The following is a 19,626-nucleotide window of genomic DNA, read 5'->3' on the forward strand; positions in this document are numbered from 1 at the left end:
CCAGTCCATTAGGAGAAAGGTGGCTTTAATTTATGTGTCTTTATTTACTGATAAGGTGGACCATCTTAGTGTCTGTGACTTTTATTTGGTTTGTGGAAATCACAGTCCCAGGAGCCAGTCTCCCTTGTCTGCACCCCTCAGAGTGAGGCTGTGACTGGGCTCTTCCCTGTATCTCTGTCCTCTGAGCTGGAAAGACATCCTGTTCTGTTGGAAGTTGGACAGAGGTCACTCTGGTTCCTGACAGTTCCCTACTTCCCACTTGAACAGCCACTTTGGAGAAAGGCCCTCAAGGGTAGCATTGGCCCTAAGCTCTTCCGTGATTGGACCTACCCCTGTGGGTACATGTGAGCAAGTCTACACCACTTAGAAACTGGGTCAGAGGAACAGATTGCAGAGCAGCTAAGGCCATGTTAAGTGTTTCTTTTGCAGCCCACTTCTGCAGCCTGGGGGCTGTGCTGATAGTGGATATTAAAGTTGCCTCCGGTGTGGCAGCCTTGGCTCTCCCAAGAGACCTTCCCTACCCTTCCAGATTAGGAGTCTCAGTGAGATGGCTCCTCAGATTGATTCTCTCTTGGCTGTTATGGTCTCGTTGTCCCCTTCTGTACCTTTACATATGAGTTCCCTCTCTCCCTTCCCTTTGCTTTTTGGCCGTTTTAGCCAATTACCAGAAGGCTGGTTTTGTAAGGTGGCTCTAGACTTCCTTCTTCCTCAGATATCCTGATACTCAGTTTATATTTATTTTTTACCGTCTTATGTTTTAAATGTTCAATATTAACAGTAGCACCATATTCACAACCTTCAGTGCTATCACTGAATTAATATTTCCCCTATATTGAAACCACCAGGGTCTTACAGTTGATGCACAGATTTAATGTGACAGTATGTAAGTTTTTTTTCATTGACAGGCTGTTATTAAATTGACTCTGTACCTTACATTGATGGCTTCTTAGAGACAATGATATGTGGTAGTAACAGTAAAAAATTTTCTCACGTGCAGTCCTACTTTGTCACATACCAGGACCAAACGACATACTGTGACAGTGCCTGAGGTGGGTCAGTTACATGTCATCCCAGTGGCAAAACTGGGCTCTGACTAAGGGATTTTCCCTAGTTTCAAAACCTCTGTCCCACGCAGTCTGAACTGCGTGAAGAGCCCAGGTGGGTGTTTTGACCAGTTGGGGTCTTGGAGTTGTTTTATTGTGTTTTCTGAGCCTGAATGTAAACTTTGGTGAGAATATCTGTAGTTTGTTCTGAGTTGAAGGCAGATAAGAAAGGACTATTGAAGCCAGCAAAATGAGCTCAGGGCCAGGAACTTCTAGAGATGATGGAGGATTTACTAAGTGCACACAAGCTGGGAATGGCAGTAGGTTTACAGAGGGTTGACAGCAGAGTGCGCTGGAATGAACTGAAGCCTGGAGGTGTTTGTGTAATTAACTCTGACTGTGGTTCTTGAAGGAGGGACATAAAAGTAAAGCCAATGGTGGGGGGGGGGGGGCAGTTAGTTAGGCAGGACTCCCAGGAAACTTCAGTTCCTGGCTACCTGGATCAGGATAACTAGAGTGACCCAGGAATCTGCATTTTAGACAAGCTCTGTAGGTGGGTCTCAGGTCGGATGCAGCTAGAGCCTCTAGTGGACACCCTTGGCCTTGAGGCCAGAAAGCTGGTGTTCTCTTTTTTCTTCTGCCACTGACTGGATAAATGGTCCAGGGCAAGGCCAGGTCACCACATCCATGTGAAGAACCAGTGCCTTTTCAATTGTGCAGCCCATGCTGCCTTCCTCTTCCTTATTCTTGCCACACCTTCACTCTGTACATGTCCTCTTCAATCATTATCCACATATTGCTGCTTTGGAAACTTTCATCTGGTGAGATTGAAAGCTTGAGAGCAGGGATGGCCTTAGACCATGTTGCATCCCAGTACCCAGCACCAAGCTTTGCCCTTCCTGGGATCTCTATAAATGCCTGTTCTCTGAGGGGTCCTGACCAATATAAAGTCATGTAGTAGACACCTTGACTTGCATTTGCTCCAGTCTCTACCCTTTTAAAATATACAGTGCTGTTTAGAAGGAAGTGCTATCTTTCCAGCATCCCAAGAGATGTATGCACCATTGTATCTATATGACACTACTACATCACATAAAGGGATAGCTCCAAATTGGGAGCCTTCCAAAAAGACTTGGGTTCTCCAAAGACAGGTATTGGTGATGGTACCTCTCCCCAAATCCTGACCTAAAACAGAACCCCAGCTTAGTGCCAATGGACACTGTGCCGCTGGTGTTCAGATGAGCCATTGGCCAACATTTTGACCATTGTGATCATGCAAAGACCTATGATCTGTGAAAGGAGACCTGATTTCTCTGCAAGTGAGGACAGGAGAGCACAACACTGAAGGGGACAACTTCAGGAAATTCTGGTGCCACCTTCTGACAGTTTCTGGTAATGTTTTGGGCACTATCCTATATATTGATCTACTCAAGTTATTAAAAAAGAGAGTGACTCTTCCTAAGTTTCTTCTCCTTTGAGAATATATCTAGTTGGTTAGGAGCTATATGTAGTTTAAGCTCACCATAATTTTACTCCTTCTCTTTGCCAGCTTATAAGCCCTGGCAGTAAGCAGGGGATGGGCACTAGGGCACTAGAGGGAACCCAGAAACTGGTTATTTGATTGGTTTGCTTTGGATGGTTAGGGTTTGTGGCACAAGGAAGAAAGTAGGATTCCCAGGGGATTGAGTGTTGCTAAAACAACTCATAGGAATGCTATGACAGGAAGGTCCCTAAGTCACCTGAGTATGTTGTGGTATAAAGATATGTATTACTAGTTTTGCTTTCACCCTTGTTTTCTGTTTTTACTCCAGTGATCCATGGAGAAGAGGGTATAATTAAGCAAGTATGTGGACTTATCTGGTTCACAGCCACCCTCAACAGCTTGTGAATGATTTAGACTCTTCCCTCAAAGAATTGCTGTGTAGTATGAAGTATTACAGTCCTTTGGAAAGCAATCTTGTTTTAAGTACGAAAATTTTAAATATATACTCTTCATCCCATTAATGCCACCCCTAAGAATCCATCCCATCCAATTAAAAATAAATACACATAGGGGCACCTGGGTGGCTCAGTCGGTTAAGTGTCAGACTTCGGCTCAGGCCATGATCTCATGGTTTGTGAGTTCGAGCCCTGTGTCTGGCTCTGTGCTGATAGCTCAGAGCCTGGAGCCTGCTCGGATTCTGTGTCTCCCCCTCTTTCTGCCTCTCCCATGCTCATGCTCTGTCTCTCTCAGTCTCTTAATAATAAACATTAAAAATAAATTAAAAATAAATACAAATTGAAATGTATACAAGGATGTTTATTGTAGCATTTTCCACAATGGCCAAAAAAACCAAAAAAACAAAAACTGCCCATCAGTGGCTAAATTGTTAACTAAATTGTGGCACATCTACACCTTGAAATACTATACAACCATTAATTAAATAATGAGAGTTTTCTGCTTGACTTGGGAGAGGGGGTTTCTACCAGATATTGAGTGGGGGGGGGGGGGAAGTAGGTAAGTATGAATAATATATATATATACATCTTCTAATGTTTATTTTTGAGAGAGAGAGAGAGAGAGAGAGAGAGAGAGAGAGAGAGAGAGAGAGAGAGAACATGCACACATGTGCACACGCAGGGGTGGGTAAAGAGGAAAACCGAGAACCCAAAGCAGGCTTCATGCTGTCAGTGCAGAACTCAATGTGGGACTCGAACTCCTAGAATTGTGAGATCATGATCTGAGCTGAAGTCAGACTTAATGGATGGAGCCACCTATGTGCCCCTGAATAATATATATTTTTAAATAAAACAACCATTTGTGTAATTATATAAGCACACAGAATAGTAAGGAAAGATACACATAGGTTTAACATGGTTATGTGTGTGTGCACATAGGTCTGTTGGGGGAGGACAATAGTAAGGCAGGTAATATAGGGGATGCAAGCATCACTAAAAACTTGAATTTTATGACAAGCAATTTATGTAAAGTTATATATGTGCATGTGTGTATATATGTGAATTAAGAAGTTAGAAAAAATGTAAATCTTTATCTATTGACCAGAAAGGATGTCCTTATATGTTGATATGTGCTAAAAGCAAATTGCAAAGTTGGTGGGTTTTTTTGTTAAGCACAAACCCACAAAAATTAGCCTGTATATGTGAATACATGCTTACATTATTCTAAGCAAGGATTTCCATACCTGGGTGCTAACATAGGGACCTCAACTGAGATATGAAAGGTTAATAAGGAGGATGGAGGGAAGTTTTGTGTTTTAAAAACATACACTGGGGTGCCTGGGTAGCCTAGTCGGTTGAGCATCCAACTTCGGCTCAGGTCATAATCTCACAGTTCATGAGTTCGAGCCCCACATTGGGCTTGCTGCTGTGAACACAGAGCCCACTTCAGATCCTCTCTCCCCCTCTCTCTCTGCCCCTCCCCTGCTCATCCTCTCTCTCTCTCTCTCAAAAATAAAGATTTTAAAAATAAAATAAAAATATACATCTTTGTATTTTATGTGTTGCAGTGGACATTTGTCTATAATGTACCAGTGATCTATTGCCACAGTAATATCACATAATAAACTATACCCGAACTTGGTGGGCTTAAAAAAACCAAGCCTTCCCTTGGCAGATGGCTGAAGGAAGAAGGGAATTATGCCTGCCAGTGTGAGGAATCATAAGTTACTTAATATTTATAAAGAAATTTACAGCTTTCAAAACACTCTTGTAATGTTTCATTATTTCTCACCTTTTTGAATTTTAATTTCTATCTATGCATCTGTCTCCATCACTAGCCCACAAGTTTGAGTGCCGTGACCATGTCTCATTTATCATAATAATGTCAATGTTTATTTTAGTATTGTTCCTAGAACATGGGAGATGCTAATAAAGAACTGCTGATGCTAAAGATGTTAGTAAATAAAGAATTTTTTTAAAAACTTTATTTAACTCATGGGTCTGGATTAAATAGCTAGGTGGCTAGCTAGGCTGGGGATAGCTAGGTGGGTCTTTTGGTCTTAACTGAGCTCACTCACATGTCTGGGGGGCAACTGTCTGTGGCTGGCCTTGAATGAGGCAGTTAGGCATCCTCCAGCAGGTCAGCCCTGGGTGTGTATGTTGTCATGGTGATGGACAAGTGAGAGGGCCAGCCCAATCATGTGAGTGCTTTTCATGTTTATCCATATATTAGGGTACTACAGAGAAACAGAACCAATACTGTGTGTGTGTGTGTGTGTGTGTGTGTGTGTGTGTGTGTGTGTATCAATAAAGAGAGTTATTACAAGGAATTGACTCACATGGTTATGGAAGCTGAGAAGTCTAGCCAGGAGAGCCACTAGTATAAGTTTGAGTCTGAGTCAGAGCAGAAGACTGATGTCCCAACGCAAAGACAGTGAGGCAGAGAGAAAGAATTCTTTCTTACTCAACCTTGTATTCCATTCAGGCCTTCCAGCAGATTGGATGAGGCCCACCTATATTGAGGAGGGCAACCTACTTTACTCAGTCTACCAATTCAAATGTCAATCTCATCCAAAAACACCTCCACAGACATACCTAGAAATCATGTTTATCCTTTTATGATAAAATTGATATTATTAATATCAATATTAAGGGGACACATAAAATTAACCATCACAGCTTCCAATATACTTGGACAAAGCAAGTCACATGGCCAAACCCAGAGACAGGGTAAAAGGGCAATGAAAATTTATGGAACTATCTTGGTCCGTTCAGGCTGCTGTAACAGAATACCATAGACTGGATGACTTCAACAAATGTTTATTTCTCACAGTTCTGGAGGCTGGGAAGTCCAAAATCAAGGTGATGGCAGATCTGGTATTTTGTGAGAGCTCTCTTCGTGGTTTGCAGACAGCTGTATTCTCGTATCCTCACATGGCCAAGTGTCTTTTCCTATAACTGTACTAATCCCATTTGTGAGGGCACTACCCCCAAGACGTAATTACCTTCCAAAGATCTATATCTTTTTTTTTTTAATGTTTATTTATTTTTGAGAGAGAGGAAGAGGGAGACAGAGCATGAGCAGGGGAGGGGCAGAGAGAGAAGGAGACACAGAATCCAAAGCAAGCTCCAGGCTCTGAGCTGTCAGCACACAGCCCGACATGGGGCTTGAACCCACGAGCCATGAGATCATGACCTGAACCAAAGTTGGATGCTCAACCAACTGAGCCACCCAGGCACCCCCAAATACCTATATCTTAATACCATCATTAGGATTAAGATTTCAACATAGGACTCTTGAGGTGGGACAAAAACATTCAGTCTGTAACAAAGGAGATATTGATACAGGGAGGGTAAAGAATGAGGATGACTTTCATATCACACCATTTGCAGTAGAAAAGGTATTGAAGGAAGAGGACTTTCTCCCCTCTGTTTATCTAAGAATGGTCACTTGCCTGGTGTCATGTAGAATTTAGTGGCAAAATTAATTATATCTGGCTTCTTAATATATTTTAATTAATATCATATAAAGCAAAATATTGCTTTGGAGATTTGCAAAGTGGGGCATATACACTTAAGATTTGCTTGACCCAGGGGGCACCTGGGTGGCTCAGTCGTTTAGGTGTCCCACTTTGGCTCAGGTCATGATCTCATGGTTCATGGGTTTGAGCCCCGCATTGGGCTCTGTGCTGACAGCTCAGAGCCTGGAGCCTGCTTCGGATTCTGTATCTCCCTCTCTCCCTGCCCCTTCCCTGCTCATGTTCTGTCTCTCTCTCTCAAAAATGAATAAATGTGTAAAAAAATAATAAATAAATTAATGAATAAATAAATAAATAAATAAATAAAGATTTGCTTGACCCAGCAAGGTGGGGAAGGGATAACAGGGCAGCCATTACAGCTCCACCTCATTGTTGGTACTTCCCCAAATCATAGATAATGGAGTTTTCCAGAAGTTTTGCAGAATTCCAGAGGGAAAATGACATCAGGCTGGGGTTGAGGAGTGCCTGCTAGGTGGCATCCTTTTCTGTCCAGTCTAGCTAAGGATGAGAAGGCAGTGGATCTTTTGTCCCAGCAGGGACACGGTATGTTCAATTTAGGGGAGTGTTTGTTAGGAAAAAATATTGAGAAAAATGGAAAGATTATGATAATGGTCTTCTTGATTCTTTTCTCAGAATACTCAAGTAATTTGGGATGATTTGGTCTAGTTTTGCATGATCTTGTTTTATGTTTCCCATACTTGATGAGACTCATAATAATTGATAGGCTGCATCACTGTCTAAGTGAAGAGGAGCAAACAATAGAAAGTTAGAGGTGTCCATAAGACACTGTGCTCCTCCTAGAAAAGACAGCCACTGTGGGCTCCCTGCCCACTCATTTGGTAGCTAAGAATTTTACAAAAGACTGGAGATTAGAGTGGGAGAATGCTTGGATACATGATTGATTGTCTTCATTTTAGTTCCTTGTTAATGGAGCAAGGTATTAATAGGTCAAGGCAACAACAAGGATGACCTTGTGTTGTTATACAGAAACCTTTCTCATTCAGCACAAGAAACACAACATTCTCCTCCTGGGGGTGTGGAACATCATGTCCATGAAAGGTGCCAGCACTCAGTGGCTTCTCCCTAGGGACAGATTCTACAGCAAGCTTGATGATGTCAAAACTGAACCTTACACACATGCAATGCTTTCTAAATAAAAGAACCCTGAGATTTTGTGAGAGCACATCCTTCATACTTCCTGCCAGCCATTTACCAATATTTGGTCAGTCTGTTTGGAGACCCAGGAAACTTATCCAGCTGAGCCTCAGAACCATATCAGAAGTGTCCAAACCTGGCCTGGCAGACAATTAGTTATGCATGCAACTGCTCCTTCCCACTGCTTACTTGCTGAGAAATGGAGATTTGTTTATGGAAACGATATACCCAGCCCCAAAGGATGAATTATGACTGAACTAGGCTATCATATCACCCCTTACTCCTTTGGCCAGCTGCCCATTGTCCCAGACTCCTTTGCAGCCATGCGACCATGTGACCCACCTCTGCCCAAAGAGACGTCAGGAGATGTTGGCTACAGGGCTTGGAAAGATCATTCCTGCAGAATAAAATAGGAGAAAGCCTTTGGTTCTTTCTTCTTGTGTGAAGCTGGTGTGCAAGCTGGAGCTACAGTAGCCATTCTACAACCACAGGGCATAAAGTATGAGTAATGCATCACACAGAGGATTGGGGAAAGATGAAAAGAGTCCTTAGTGATATCAGAGAGCCACGGCCTCCAGACTTCTTGCTACTTAAGATAATTAAAAGTCTTGGGACACCTGGGTGGCTCAGTCAGTTGAACGTCTGATTCTTGATTTTAGATCAGGTTGTGATCCCAGGATCATCAAATCGAGCCCCATGCCAGGCTCTGTCCTAATAAGCATGGAGCCTACTTAAGATTCTCTCTCTCTCTCTCTCTCTCTCTCTCTCTCTCTCTCTCTCTCCCTCCCTCCCTCCCTCCCCCCTCTCTCTCCCTCCCCCCTCCCTCTCCCTCCCTCCCTCTCCCTCTCCCCCTCCCTCTCCCTCCCTCTCTCTCCCCCTCTCCCTCCCTCTCTCTCCCCCTCTCTCCCCCTCTCCCTCTCTCTCCCCCTCTCCCTCCCTCTCTCTCCCCCTCTCTCCCCCTCTCCCTCTCTCTCCCCCTCTCCCTCTCTCTCCCCCTCTCCCTCTCTCTCCCCCTCTCCCTCCCTCTCCTCCTTCTCTCCTCTCCCTTTCCCTCTCCCTCCCCCTCTCCCCCCTCCCCCTCCTCCCCTCTTCCCTCCCCTCTCCCCCCCCTCTGTCTTCACTGCCTAAGTCACTGTTAGTCAGATATTTGTTACTTGCAAATGAAAGTATTCCCAACTGATATACTCAGTCTCTTTCAGCCTGGACCAGGTAGGTTCTACTGACAGTTCCACCACAGTAGCTTTGCAGCCAGTAAATTCCATCTGCTAAATAGGGATAAAAATGCCATCTTTACCTCAAGTACAGTTTATGATTCAGAAGATCAGAACGTGGTCTGTGCATCAGCAAACCAGTATCCCCTGGGAATTTGTTGAAAATATGAATTCTCAGGCTCCCACCCCAGACATACTAAATTAGAAAGCTTGTGGGTGGGGCCAATAATCTTTTCCAGGTGATTCTGGTGAAATGGAAAGTTTGAGAACGTTGATACAGAGTCAAATGGAGTGGTTGCATGTCAGAAACACCTGAGGAACTTACGAAAAGATTCTCAAACTCTACCTGCAGAATTATGATTCAGCATTTCTGCAGGGTAGCCTAAGAATCTATACATCTCCAAAGGCCCCCAGGTGATTCTGAGTAAACCAGGCTTGGAAACCTGAATGGGATGCATATTAAAGCAGGTCACATATGCCATCGGGCTGTTACACAAGTAAGGGATGAGGAATTGACCTGGGTGCCTCTGGGGTCAGGTGAGCTGTATTATGGACTTTTTCACCTGTTAAGTGAGGGAACTGACAACTTGATTTTAGAAGCCTTTTTCAGGTTTAAAATTCCTAGGATGCCAGCTTGAATTTTGCAGATCTGGCTGGAATAAGCAAATGATATTGGTAATTACAAAGACGAATGAGCAACAAGTGGAAGAAACTGGGATTTTGCTAAAGTCAAAATAGCAGCCTCATCACCCACCATAGCCAGACCCTGTAAATCCAAAACAGGTTTTCTCTTCTGCTTTTACTAGGTTTATGAGACAGCAGGTTTGCACTTCAGATGTTCATTTATAGAGTGCTAGACTACACCTGCTTCATGCTAGGCTTGTGCTTTGGGGGTTATTTTATTTGGAGAATATTATTTTTAAATAACATCACCTTCAAGGAACTTGCTTTCTAAAATGTGCTGCTTGTTAAGGATCAAAACCACTGACTGAAGCAGCCTACTGTAGTGCCCCCGATTTCGAATCCAAGAGACCACCAAGGAGCCAAAACCGATGCAAACGCACGAGGGTTTATTGCAAGCTCGAGCTTGGGCCCAAGTATACCCCACACAGTGGAGCAGGGACTTGGACCCCTAGGTTAAGAGGCGTAGCAGTTTTATAGGGGCCAGTGGCCAATGAGATTGTAACACACACAGAAAGTTGCATAGTCCTGTCAGTCCACACGCAGGTGGCCAATTGAATTACAATTTACCCTATAGTAACTGTTCGAACTAGCCTATCACTCTGGTCAGAATTGGCGCGCAAGTTTGGCGGGCAAAAAGCGGGGTTTACATTCTTTGGCGGTTAGGGGTTCCGCATTCCTATATGAGCCAGTTTCCAGTAAAGGTGTGCTTAGCGGCTTGACTAGGGTGGGGGAGTGTCTTAAGCAATAAGTAGGTCATGTGGGGGTTATACATGAGATAATGGGTGTAGCACAAAATGGAGTTAGTCTTGCTCTGCTTGTCCAGGGGTAGGGGATTTTTGTTAAATTCCTTGGGTCCCACACCTACTCACTGTCCATCCAAATATGATTTACCCTCTCTCCTGCCTCATCTTTATCTTGTACTCGAGATGCCAGTCATTTCTCACCCACTCCCACATCTCCTCAGGAAACTACTGTCCTGCTTACCAGGGAGTCTGCTCTTTCACTCCACCCCTGCTGAGTGAATGGTTAAATCCATGATGCTGTGGAAAACAAAAAAATATCTCATTGATAAGTTTGGAGGATAAACGATACCAATTAATTATTTTGAAAATCAATAAACAGAAGAAGTTAAGCATTTATCCTTTCTTTTCTATGTGAAATGTTTAGGGGAATCAAATAGTTGGTGAGGAGGAATTTGTTTTCATAGAAGCTGATAAATGAAGAAGGAATGATACAAATCATAATATGCCCCTTTTGCAAATCCTAATGAATTTATGGATCTGGGAAGTGATCATCAATGTCTGTTAATATCACAAAAAAAGAGGAACAAGAAGATATTATGTATAGTATCTCCTAGGGCATCTGGCTAGCTCAGTTGGTGGATCATGTGAGTCTTGATCTCAGGGTTGTGAGTTCGAGCCCCACATTAGGTGTATTTTAAAAATAAAATCTTAAAAAAAAAAAAAAAGAAGAAGAAGACATGTATCTCCTGATGAAAGTCATGACACTTTCATGCCTATGCAGTCTTGCAAAAAAAAAAAAAAAAAAAAATTGAACCTGAATCTGATTGAAGTCTATAGATTAACTAAAAACTGCAGGAAAGGTAGAGGACAGGAACATGACATGAAAGAGTTACAGTTACCATAATCCAGACTGGGAAACTTTCTGGAACAGATGACCCAGTTTTTCCAATAAATTGCATGGAAAAAAATGAGATAGAGGGGGAAACCTACAGATTCAATGAGACTTAAGAGATATATTAACCAGTCATAACATGTGGTCCTCATTTGGCTTCTGACTACAGGACAAATGGGGAAATGTGAACAATGCCTGGATATTTAACAATATTAAGAAAATATTGCTGGCTTAGGAGCATTGACGATTTTATGGTATATCTTTTAAATGGATTCCTTATCCTTTAAGCTACATACTGAAACGCTTATAGATGAATGAAATGACATCATCATGAGGGGTGAGGAATGGGCAGGAATATAGAGAAAACAAGACTATCCATGAGTTGATGACTGTTGAAGTTAGGTGATAGATAACTGGAAGTCCTTTTTGTAATTCCCTGTAATAATGTATATTTGGAATTTTCCTTCCTAAAAAGTCAAAGAATTTTTAAATATCATTTTCTTTTCTATTGGCTGATGAGGTTTTAAGGGTGATAGTCGGGTTCGTGGGGTACGGACCCGACAGCCAAGAAAGAATTCTTGAAGACATCTTTGGTGCAAAAAGGTGATTTTATTGAAGCACGTGGACAGGACCCCTGGGCAGGAAGAACTGCCCAGGACCTTGAGGAGAGACTGCTTACATAACTAGGAGTTGGGGGAAGTCCAGGAGATTTTCATATGCTAAGGAAGACTCACGGGATCCCTGAGGCCTAGCTATTGTCACGCTAAGGTTGTTTTTCCCTCTAGCAAAGCATTAGCATTAAGACAGTGAAGTTCCTGGGGAAACTTTTTACTCTGCCTGCCTCAAGTATTGCCAATGGGCTGCAAGTTATAAGGAAATTTAATTTTACCTGCCATTTCCTTCTGCCTTTGTTTCCCTCATCATTGGCCATACTATATTCCTGCAGTAGTTGGTGTTTTTTTATTTATAAATGTAGATCTATCCATTTTTACTCATTCACTACCAAGGGCACACACAAAATTTCAAGTTTTGTGTGTTTCAAACTTGTCAGCCAACCAGACTGGAAGGTCCATAAGAGCAAAGATCTTCCTGTTATGTCCTTCATAGGGTTAATACCTTATGAAACATGTAAAGTGTTCACTTGGAGATACAACTTGTGAAAACCCCATTCTGGAAGGGGGCATTGCTCAGCTGGTCTCCCATGTGTGGGTACCTTGATCCTGGCTTCATTGTCAGTTGAGTTGAAGCACTCCACATGACCAGTCTTCCTACCGGGGTGTTTCTTAGCTTCAGGCTTTATAAAGAGAACAAAAAAGATTGAGACCAACTATGTCTCTATTATGGAATAATATGTATATGTATGTGTATAAAGCTTAGTATACAATTAATTCACAATTCCCAATACTGTAAAGAAGAGTTCTGATTCTAATGTTCAGAACCGTCTTACTAAGGTATAATAAAGTGAAGTGAACCCCTTAACATGGTGTGGTTCTTTTTTGTTTTTATTTATTTTTTATTTTATTATTTTTTTTTATTTTTGAGACAGAGAGAGACAGAGCATGAATAGGGGAGGGGCAGAGAGAGAGGGAGACACAGAATCCGAAACAGGCTCCAGGCTCTGAGCTGTCAGCACAGAGCCCGACGCGGGGCTCGAACTCACGGAGTGTGAGATCATGACCTGAGCCGAAGTCGGACGCTTAACCGACTGAGCCACCCAGGCGCCCCAATGGTGTGGTTCTAAAACATCTGTCTACATGCTCCCTGTGGTTGTCCCTTTCTTTTTTTGCCCCACATCCATCTGATATGGAAACGGTGGCTTCATATATTGAAGCCCTTCTAATTTTAGAAAGTTCCCCATCTCTCTTAGAGTAACTACTCTCTTAGAGTTCCCCATCTCTCTTAGAGTAACTACTCTAAGACTTTCCCAAAATTCCCTCAAGTACTTTTAACTTCAACTGTCACTTCTTAATTATACTGAACTTGAAGGAACTTCCCCACTTTGCAGATTTACCAACCATCTCCTGATACTTTTCACCCTGGGAGCGTCTTTTCCTTTTACATGATGTAAGGAGACTTTGTCTCTCCCGTTCAAGTGCCTCTAGTTGCTGAGCTTTGGGATTCAGAGAGGGGGTTGCTCTCATGTTGCTGCCTTGCAGGAAAAGCATTTTGCAATAGAAGACAGTCTCCACAAGGATTGGAATACCCTCTGTTGTAACTTGTACACAATCACCCAGAACCCGGATCTGTCTCTTTGTGTACTTTTTGCCGGATCATTACTGTCTCTTAGAAGACTTCCAGGTGGAAGTCTTTCCAGCCATAGCACTGGTTTATAGAAAAGTATATTCTGTTTACCTAATCCAAATTTTAAGAGGAAATCTTACACCCAGCCATCCAAATGTTTTGGAATGTGCTCAGATTCAACAGACTGTGTAATCTAAATTTATAAAATAATACTTGTGATAATACAAGCCAACACTACATGCCAGGCACTATTCTAAGTGTTTCACAAGCATTAACTCATTTAGTTAGTCCTGTTTTCATTGTTATTTTATAGGTGGAGAAACTGGGAACAAAGGGATTAAGGAATTTACCCAGGGTGACAAGGCTTATAAATGGGAGCCGGGCTCTGACCCCAGGCAGTCTGGCTCCAGGGTATGCTGCCTCTCTCCTTGTAGGAAGACACTTCAGATTTTTGAGATTCCCAAAGCTGGAGTAGAACATTACCCTGGTTTGCTTAGGCATGGCTATTTGGTGGAAAGAGCCAAAGATGAAAAGTCAGAAAAACTGGGTCCAATCTAGCTCTTCCATCATCTGTGTGTGACACAGAAAAGTCATTTTGTCATTCTTGACTTATTTATTCATCTCTGAAAAAAAATTCTGCCTATTCTACCATAGGGTAATTGTAAGAATCTTTTCAACATGTACTGTGTTCAAACATAACTTTGAAGAAAAGTGCTGTATGGAACAAAGTTCTAAGGACTTCCATTTTTAGATGAGCTTAGGAGAACTTTGGTTTGACATCTGAGTGTGATCAATTCCTACCATTCAATTATTTGTTTTCAAGGTACCATTTTGTATGTCTTGTAAGAACTCACGCTTAGAAATGCTGACAGCAAGCTTCAAGACAGCTGAGCCACAGTAGACACCAAGAAAACCCATGGCTCTGGTTGCATCTTTCAACATGACCAATCCACAGTAAGTAACACCGGGATCTCCTCTCTGTGGATGCTGAGTTGGTAATTCAGAATCATGGGTGCAACCAACAGTTTCTTCCTCAGCCCTATGTAGATGGAGGTGTTCCAGGTGACTTTGTCCTTGAACCTCACATTTAAGCTTTTTCTCTGAGTTGCCCCACTAATGTCATCTCAGTTTTTGGTTTGAAAAAGCGAAGGATGGGGCACCTGGGTGGCTTGGTCGGTTAAGAGTATGACTCTTGGTTTGGGCTTGTGGTCATAAGATCGATCCCTGCATCGGGCTCTACACTGAGCGGGAAGCCTGCTTAAGATTCTCTCTTTCTCCCTCTACTCCTGCCCCTCTTTCTCTTAAAAAAAAAAAAAAAAAAAAAAAAGCAGAGGAATTCTGCAGTCCAAAAGTGTTGCTATGAATTTTCCATAAGACAGGATCTTCTGATTCAGACAACCACTAAACACACTTCCTCTAGTAGGAGGCCTCAGAAAATGAGGAAAACTTCAAAAGCAAACCTCAAGACAAGATTAGGAAGTACTTAAGGTGAATTAACAAAATGAGAATTGGCAAGGAAATTTAGAAATCGTGAGAGGGTTTCTAAAAGCAGGCTTTATGAAACCAAGGGCAGAACTTGTAAGGGAGAAGTGCTTTCAGTTCCCAAAATCTAAGACGCCACATTGACCACCACCTAGTCTTACCAAATACCAGCAAAGTGGTCACTCATTTGTGTCCTGCAACACGTTGGCAAAAATACCAAGATGAGAACAGCAATCTTTCTGTTACACCACACTGCCCCAGCCTGCCTGTTTATGGGACTGGCTGCTGTCATCTGGAGCAGGAACCCATTATGTATTGCCACAGTAATGCTGTGTACCAACCAACCATGGTACCTGAATAGAATACAGCAATAAGTATTTATCCCTTTATGTTTGGGGTAGCCAGCTAGATAGTTCCACCAATCTGGGATCACTCTTAGATATGGGGCTTGACTTCTATCAGCTGATCTAGGTGAAACTGGATTCTGCTCAAGGTGCCTCTCAGCCTCCCCTAGGCTAGACTGGTCACCTTCTAATGGCAATATCAGATACACAAAATCACAAGCAGAAATTCAAGTGTCTTTTCATGCCTCTGCTTGTGTCATGTCTGCTAACATGACATCCCTTTGACCAAAACAAATCATAAAACTGAACCCATGGGGCACCTGGGTGGCTCAGTCAGTTGAGTGTCTGTTGATTTTGGCTCAGGTCATAATCTCACAGTTCATGGGTTCAAGCCCTGCGTCAGGCTCTACGATGACATTGTAGAGCCTGCTTTGAATTCTCTGTCTCCCTCTCTCTCTCTCTACTCCAGCTCCCTCTCAAAAATAAATAAGTATTTTTAAAAATTAAAAAAAAAACAAAACAGAATCAAGGGTGGAAAAACACACTCTTCTTTCTGATGGGAGTAGTTCTATGGAGTCACATGGCAAAGGGAGGAGTGAAGAATGGGGCCATTAATACATGTTGTCCATCATGCTGTTCTTCATATTCAGGACCAGAGGTTTGTATCAATACCCAGGCTATGAACTGTGGGACCCTCAGTCCTACCAAGGGAGGCCTTGTTTCCTCCTGTTGAGATGACCACATGACCAGAGATGGTGCTGGCTGCTATGGCCACTGGCAGGAGGGTAACAGAGAACAAGAAAGGCAGTAGTACCCTGTTCCCTGCTTCTCAGAGCCACATCCTGTTAGTCTCAGAAACTCACCCCAGCCCTCAATGAACATCCCATTAATCAAAAAGTTCTGTCTGTTCAATTAAGCCACCCGTAGTTTCCTTGAGTAGTCCAAGAGAAAACAACAAATTCAACCCAGCATCTACTTTTCAAAAAAAATTTTTTAATGTTTATTTTTTGAGAGTGTGAGCGGGGGAGGGGCAGAGAGAGATAGGGAGACAGAATCTGAAGCAGGCTCCAGGCTCCAAGCTGTCAGCACAGAGCCCAATGTGGGGCTCAAACTCACAAGCTGTGAGATCATGACCTGAGCCAAAGTCAGACGCTTAACTGACTGAGCCACCCAGGCACCCCAACTCAGCATCTACTTTTTTGGAAATACCTGGAGGAGCCAGGATTCCCCCACTGAACACCCACCACTTGTATTTCAGTTGTTGAGAAACACAGAAGCCTCCTATCCTATGACTGTTCTGTCTAAAGATCTTGAGTCATTTTGTAAATGTCATACAGTGATGAGTACTATTATCTGTGCTTGACAGGTAGCAAAAAGCAAAGGTTTAAATAATGCCTACCAAAGAGAATTGGGGCATTGGAAATTACTTGGTGAATCCAGGTAGTTTAGGCTGCCAACCTGGGGCATTCCAATAAAAATCCCACTATTTCCTCAATTATCTGGATGATTCAATCAAATGAGCAATAGGCAAATTCAGCTCTAAACTTCCTGGATAACTGCCACTGTGTATTACTGGCTAGATTTCAGGGATGGTTGGAAAAGAAAAGTCTAGAATTTAGAGTCCCCCACCCAAATGTAGGAACTTGTCCCTGAAGAGCTCCTCCCCCTACTTGGTGCCCCATATTTCATATCCATATCAGACTGTAGCATAAGAAAGAATGGCCCTTAAGGAGCCTCTGTTTCACCTGTGTGTTTCAGTTGGAGAAACTGAGGCTGTAGAGAAGCCCAATGGAAGTCAGCATTAGAGATGGGGCACCAGAGCCCAGGCACAGCTGCCAAGACTGGCTGCCACTTCAGTATTCAAACTGACCTCTCAGTGTTTCCCCAAATATTTAATTTTTATTCCTCTCCATCCACACCATTTTTCTTTCTGACCTTCATTATTTGGCCCAAGGCATAAGACCCAGCCCCTCAGATTCTACAGGATAAGATGGGGTCAGGAGTGTGTTGGGGGAGCAAAGATGGCACCCCAGGAAGTTAAAGCAAAATGATCCAGCCCAGCATCTCTCCACAGGGTGTCTCTTGGTGTTTGGGCAGAGGATGTGTAATGTCCACTCCTACTTATGTCAGTAGTGACCTCCTGTGGTCAGTGTGGCAGCCAAAATTTCCACAAATTGCCAGAAATCTCCTGGTAGGTTGGGAGGGGATACTGCCCCTGGATGAGAAGCCCTGTAATGCCAGAGTTCAGTTATTTGCAGTGCCCTAGCCTGACAATGACATAGGAGACCGATAACTCCACAGATGTTTGATCAAGTGGCCTCCATTTCCTACTCTCAACCTTAAAAGGAGAGAGTAGTAGGACCAGTTCAAGTAAGAAGGGAGTGACACCCAGTGACAGTTGGTTCCTGCTGTCCTCACTGTCCAAGGCTCACTCTGTCTCTCCAGCTGGGCTCCACGACCACCAGCAGTACATCCAGTCATGAACAGAAACCTCTCTTCTCTATTGTGGTATAGATGGTAGAAACATTTCAAAGGACTTGTACACAGAAACCCAGGAGACAGTTTACAAGAATATATTACTCCGATATAAACTCTAGGGACCAAAAATCCTAAAGGTCTAAGCCCTGGTTTTTCTGGTTGGCAGAATTTCCATCTGGATCTTTAGCCCCATTGATAGATAAGGCTCCTGCCTCCATAGCTCATATTTTTAGATCTGAGCAATTCCTCTTTCCATTCTTCCACTGTTCCCCAACTGGTAGAGGAGAATGGGGCTTCAGTCCAGTCCCTTAGGTGGCCAGTGTGTAAGAATGGTGACCTCAAGCTTCCCCACTCTCAACCAGCACAGCATACATTCTGATGCATCTCCTCCTCCTTTCCTTGGAGAGTAGAAAAATTATTTTGTTCTTAAGGGTTGACTGTCGCCCTTCTCCCCAACTCAGGCCTGCCATAGAAGGAGGAATTTCTGAAGTTGAGATCATCTCCCAACAAGTAGACGAAGAAACCAAGAGCATTGCTCCCGTGCAGCTGGTGAACTTTGCCTATCGTGATCTGCCCCTGGCTGCAGTCGACCTCTCCACGGCGGGCTCTCAGCTCCTGTCAAATCTGGACGAAGATTACCAAAGAGAAGGGTAGGTGCTGGGGCTGTTGAGTAGCTAAGAAGCCTGTTTTGCATAACCCCCATAATCCATGGGTACCTCCAATGAAGCAGCACAGAGATTAGAGACCCCAGGTTCACATCTGCCACCTGAGCTCTTTTTCTCCTCAGGCATTGCTTCCACAGAAAAATGTTTTAGGTACAGAAAATACCTGTCGCTGCTAGACAACCTCTAATATGACATTTACTTGGGACTCAGACATTCATAAAATTGTTTCAGGACTGAATTGCTCCTTAGTGGCCCATCCAACCTCCTCTCTGTACACTTGGGAATCAGGAGACCCATAAGGATTAGGGACTGGCCCAAGGTCACAGAGCCCATAGTGGGTGGACTTGGACTTGCTCTCCTCTGTCAGCCAACTCTCACCAGGGAAGAGGCTGGGAAGAAAGCATTCTGCGTGCAGTAACATGTGAGTGTGTAAGGGAATGTAGCACCATTTAGCTAGGAGCTTTGTGGACTTTCCTGCTCCCTTTTCTGGGAGGATTTGCAGGATATGCTAGTCCTTGATTCAAAGGAGTGGTTAGATTCAAAGCAGATTGAATGCCTTTGTTCCCCAATTAACTTTTCCTTTTACCTGGGGGAACCTGAAGGGTAGGAACAACAGGTCCTGGGGTCTCAGGGCAGGTCAGACTTTTCCCAGCCCCACCCTGTTGTTCTCAGATACAGGATTTTAAACATCGACCAGGACCTTGGGAGCCACTTCTGGGCCACTCTTCTTTCTCAGGTGTCTGTACATATTTTGGAACATGCTGGCTGCTTTGAATATAAAAATGAAAGGTTGCTGGGTTATTTTAGAAGTAAGTGAGAGGGCTTAGCTAAAGTTAAATTTGCAGACCTTGGATTTTCTGTGCTTGTTTCCCAGAGAGGCTCTCCCACTTCCCGAGAGAGATTTCCTAACAATTGTGAAACCATGCACCTTTTGCAAAAACTGTACCCTAGTGGCTTTCTCTGAAAATATAATTTTCTCTAAGTATTGTGCATACAGTCAGCAGGACACTGGGGGAAAAGACAGGCAAGCAGGTGGGAGATGGCCAAGGGATGCCTATCAGTGGTGACAGACTAATCCCGAGCACTATCAGCACCCATCTGATGGCAGGGCTGGCTTCTCCTGGATCTCCAGGTCTGCAAGCCCCAGCCAGGACCAGCCTCATTCTCATGTGACCTGTGCAGTTGCAAAGGCCCTATCTTTAGTTTAATGT

General features: G+C 43.4%; 1 protein-coding gene across 1 annotated transcript in view; it reads left to right on the top strand.

Annotated features, from left to right (window-relative positions):
- Positions 1-19,626, top strand: part of TMEM266 (transmembrane protein 266) — a 124,965-nt gene that overhangs the window by 36,775 nt on the left and 68,564 nt on the right. The window contains exons 2-3 of the mRNA XM_053888818.1: positions 14,294-14,400; positions 18,212-18,400. Coding sequence (XP_053744793.1) covers positions 14,363-14,400; positions 18,212-18,400 — 227 coding nt within the window. The 5' untranslated portion in view covers positions 14,294-14,362. The remainder of the gene's footprint in view (positions 1-14,293; positions 14,401-18,211; positions 18,401-19,626) is intronic.

This window comes from Panthera pardus, unplaced genomic scaffold, assembly GCF_024362965.1.
Source record: "Panthera pardus isolate Hobbes unplaced genomic scaffold, ASM2436296v1 HiC_scaffold_24, whole genome shotgun sequence".
Classification (NCBI taxonomy): domain Eukaryota; kingdom Metazoa; phylum Chordata; class Mammalia; order Carnivora; family Felidae; genus Panthera; species Panthera pardus.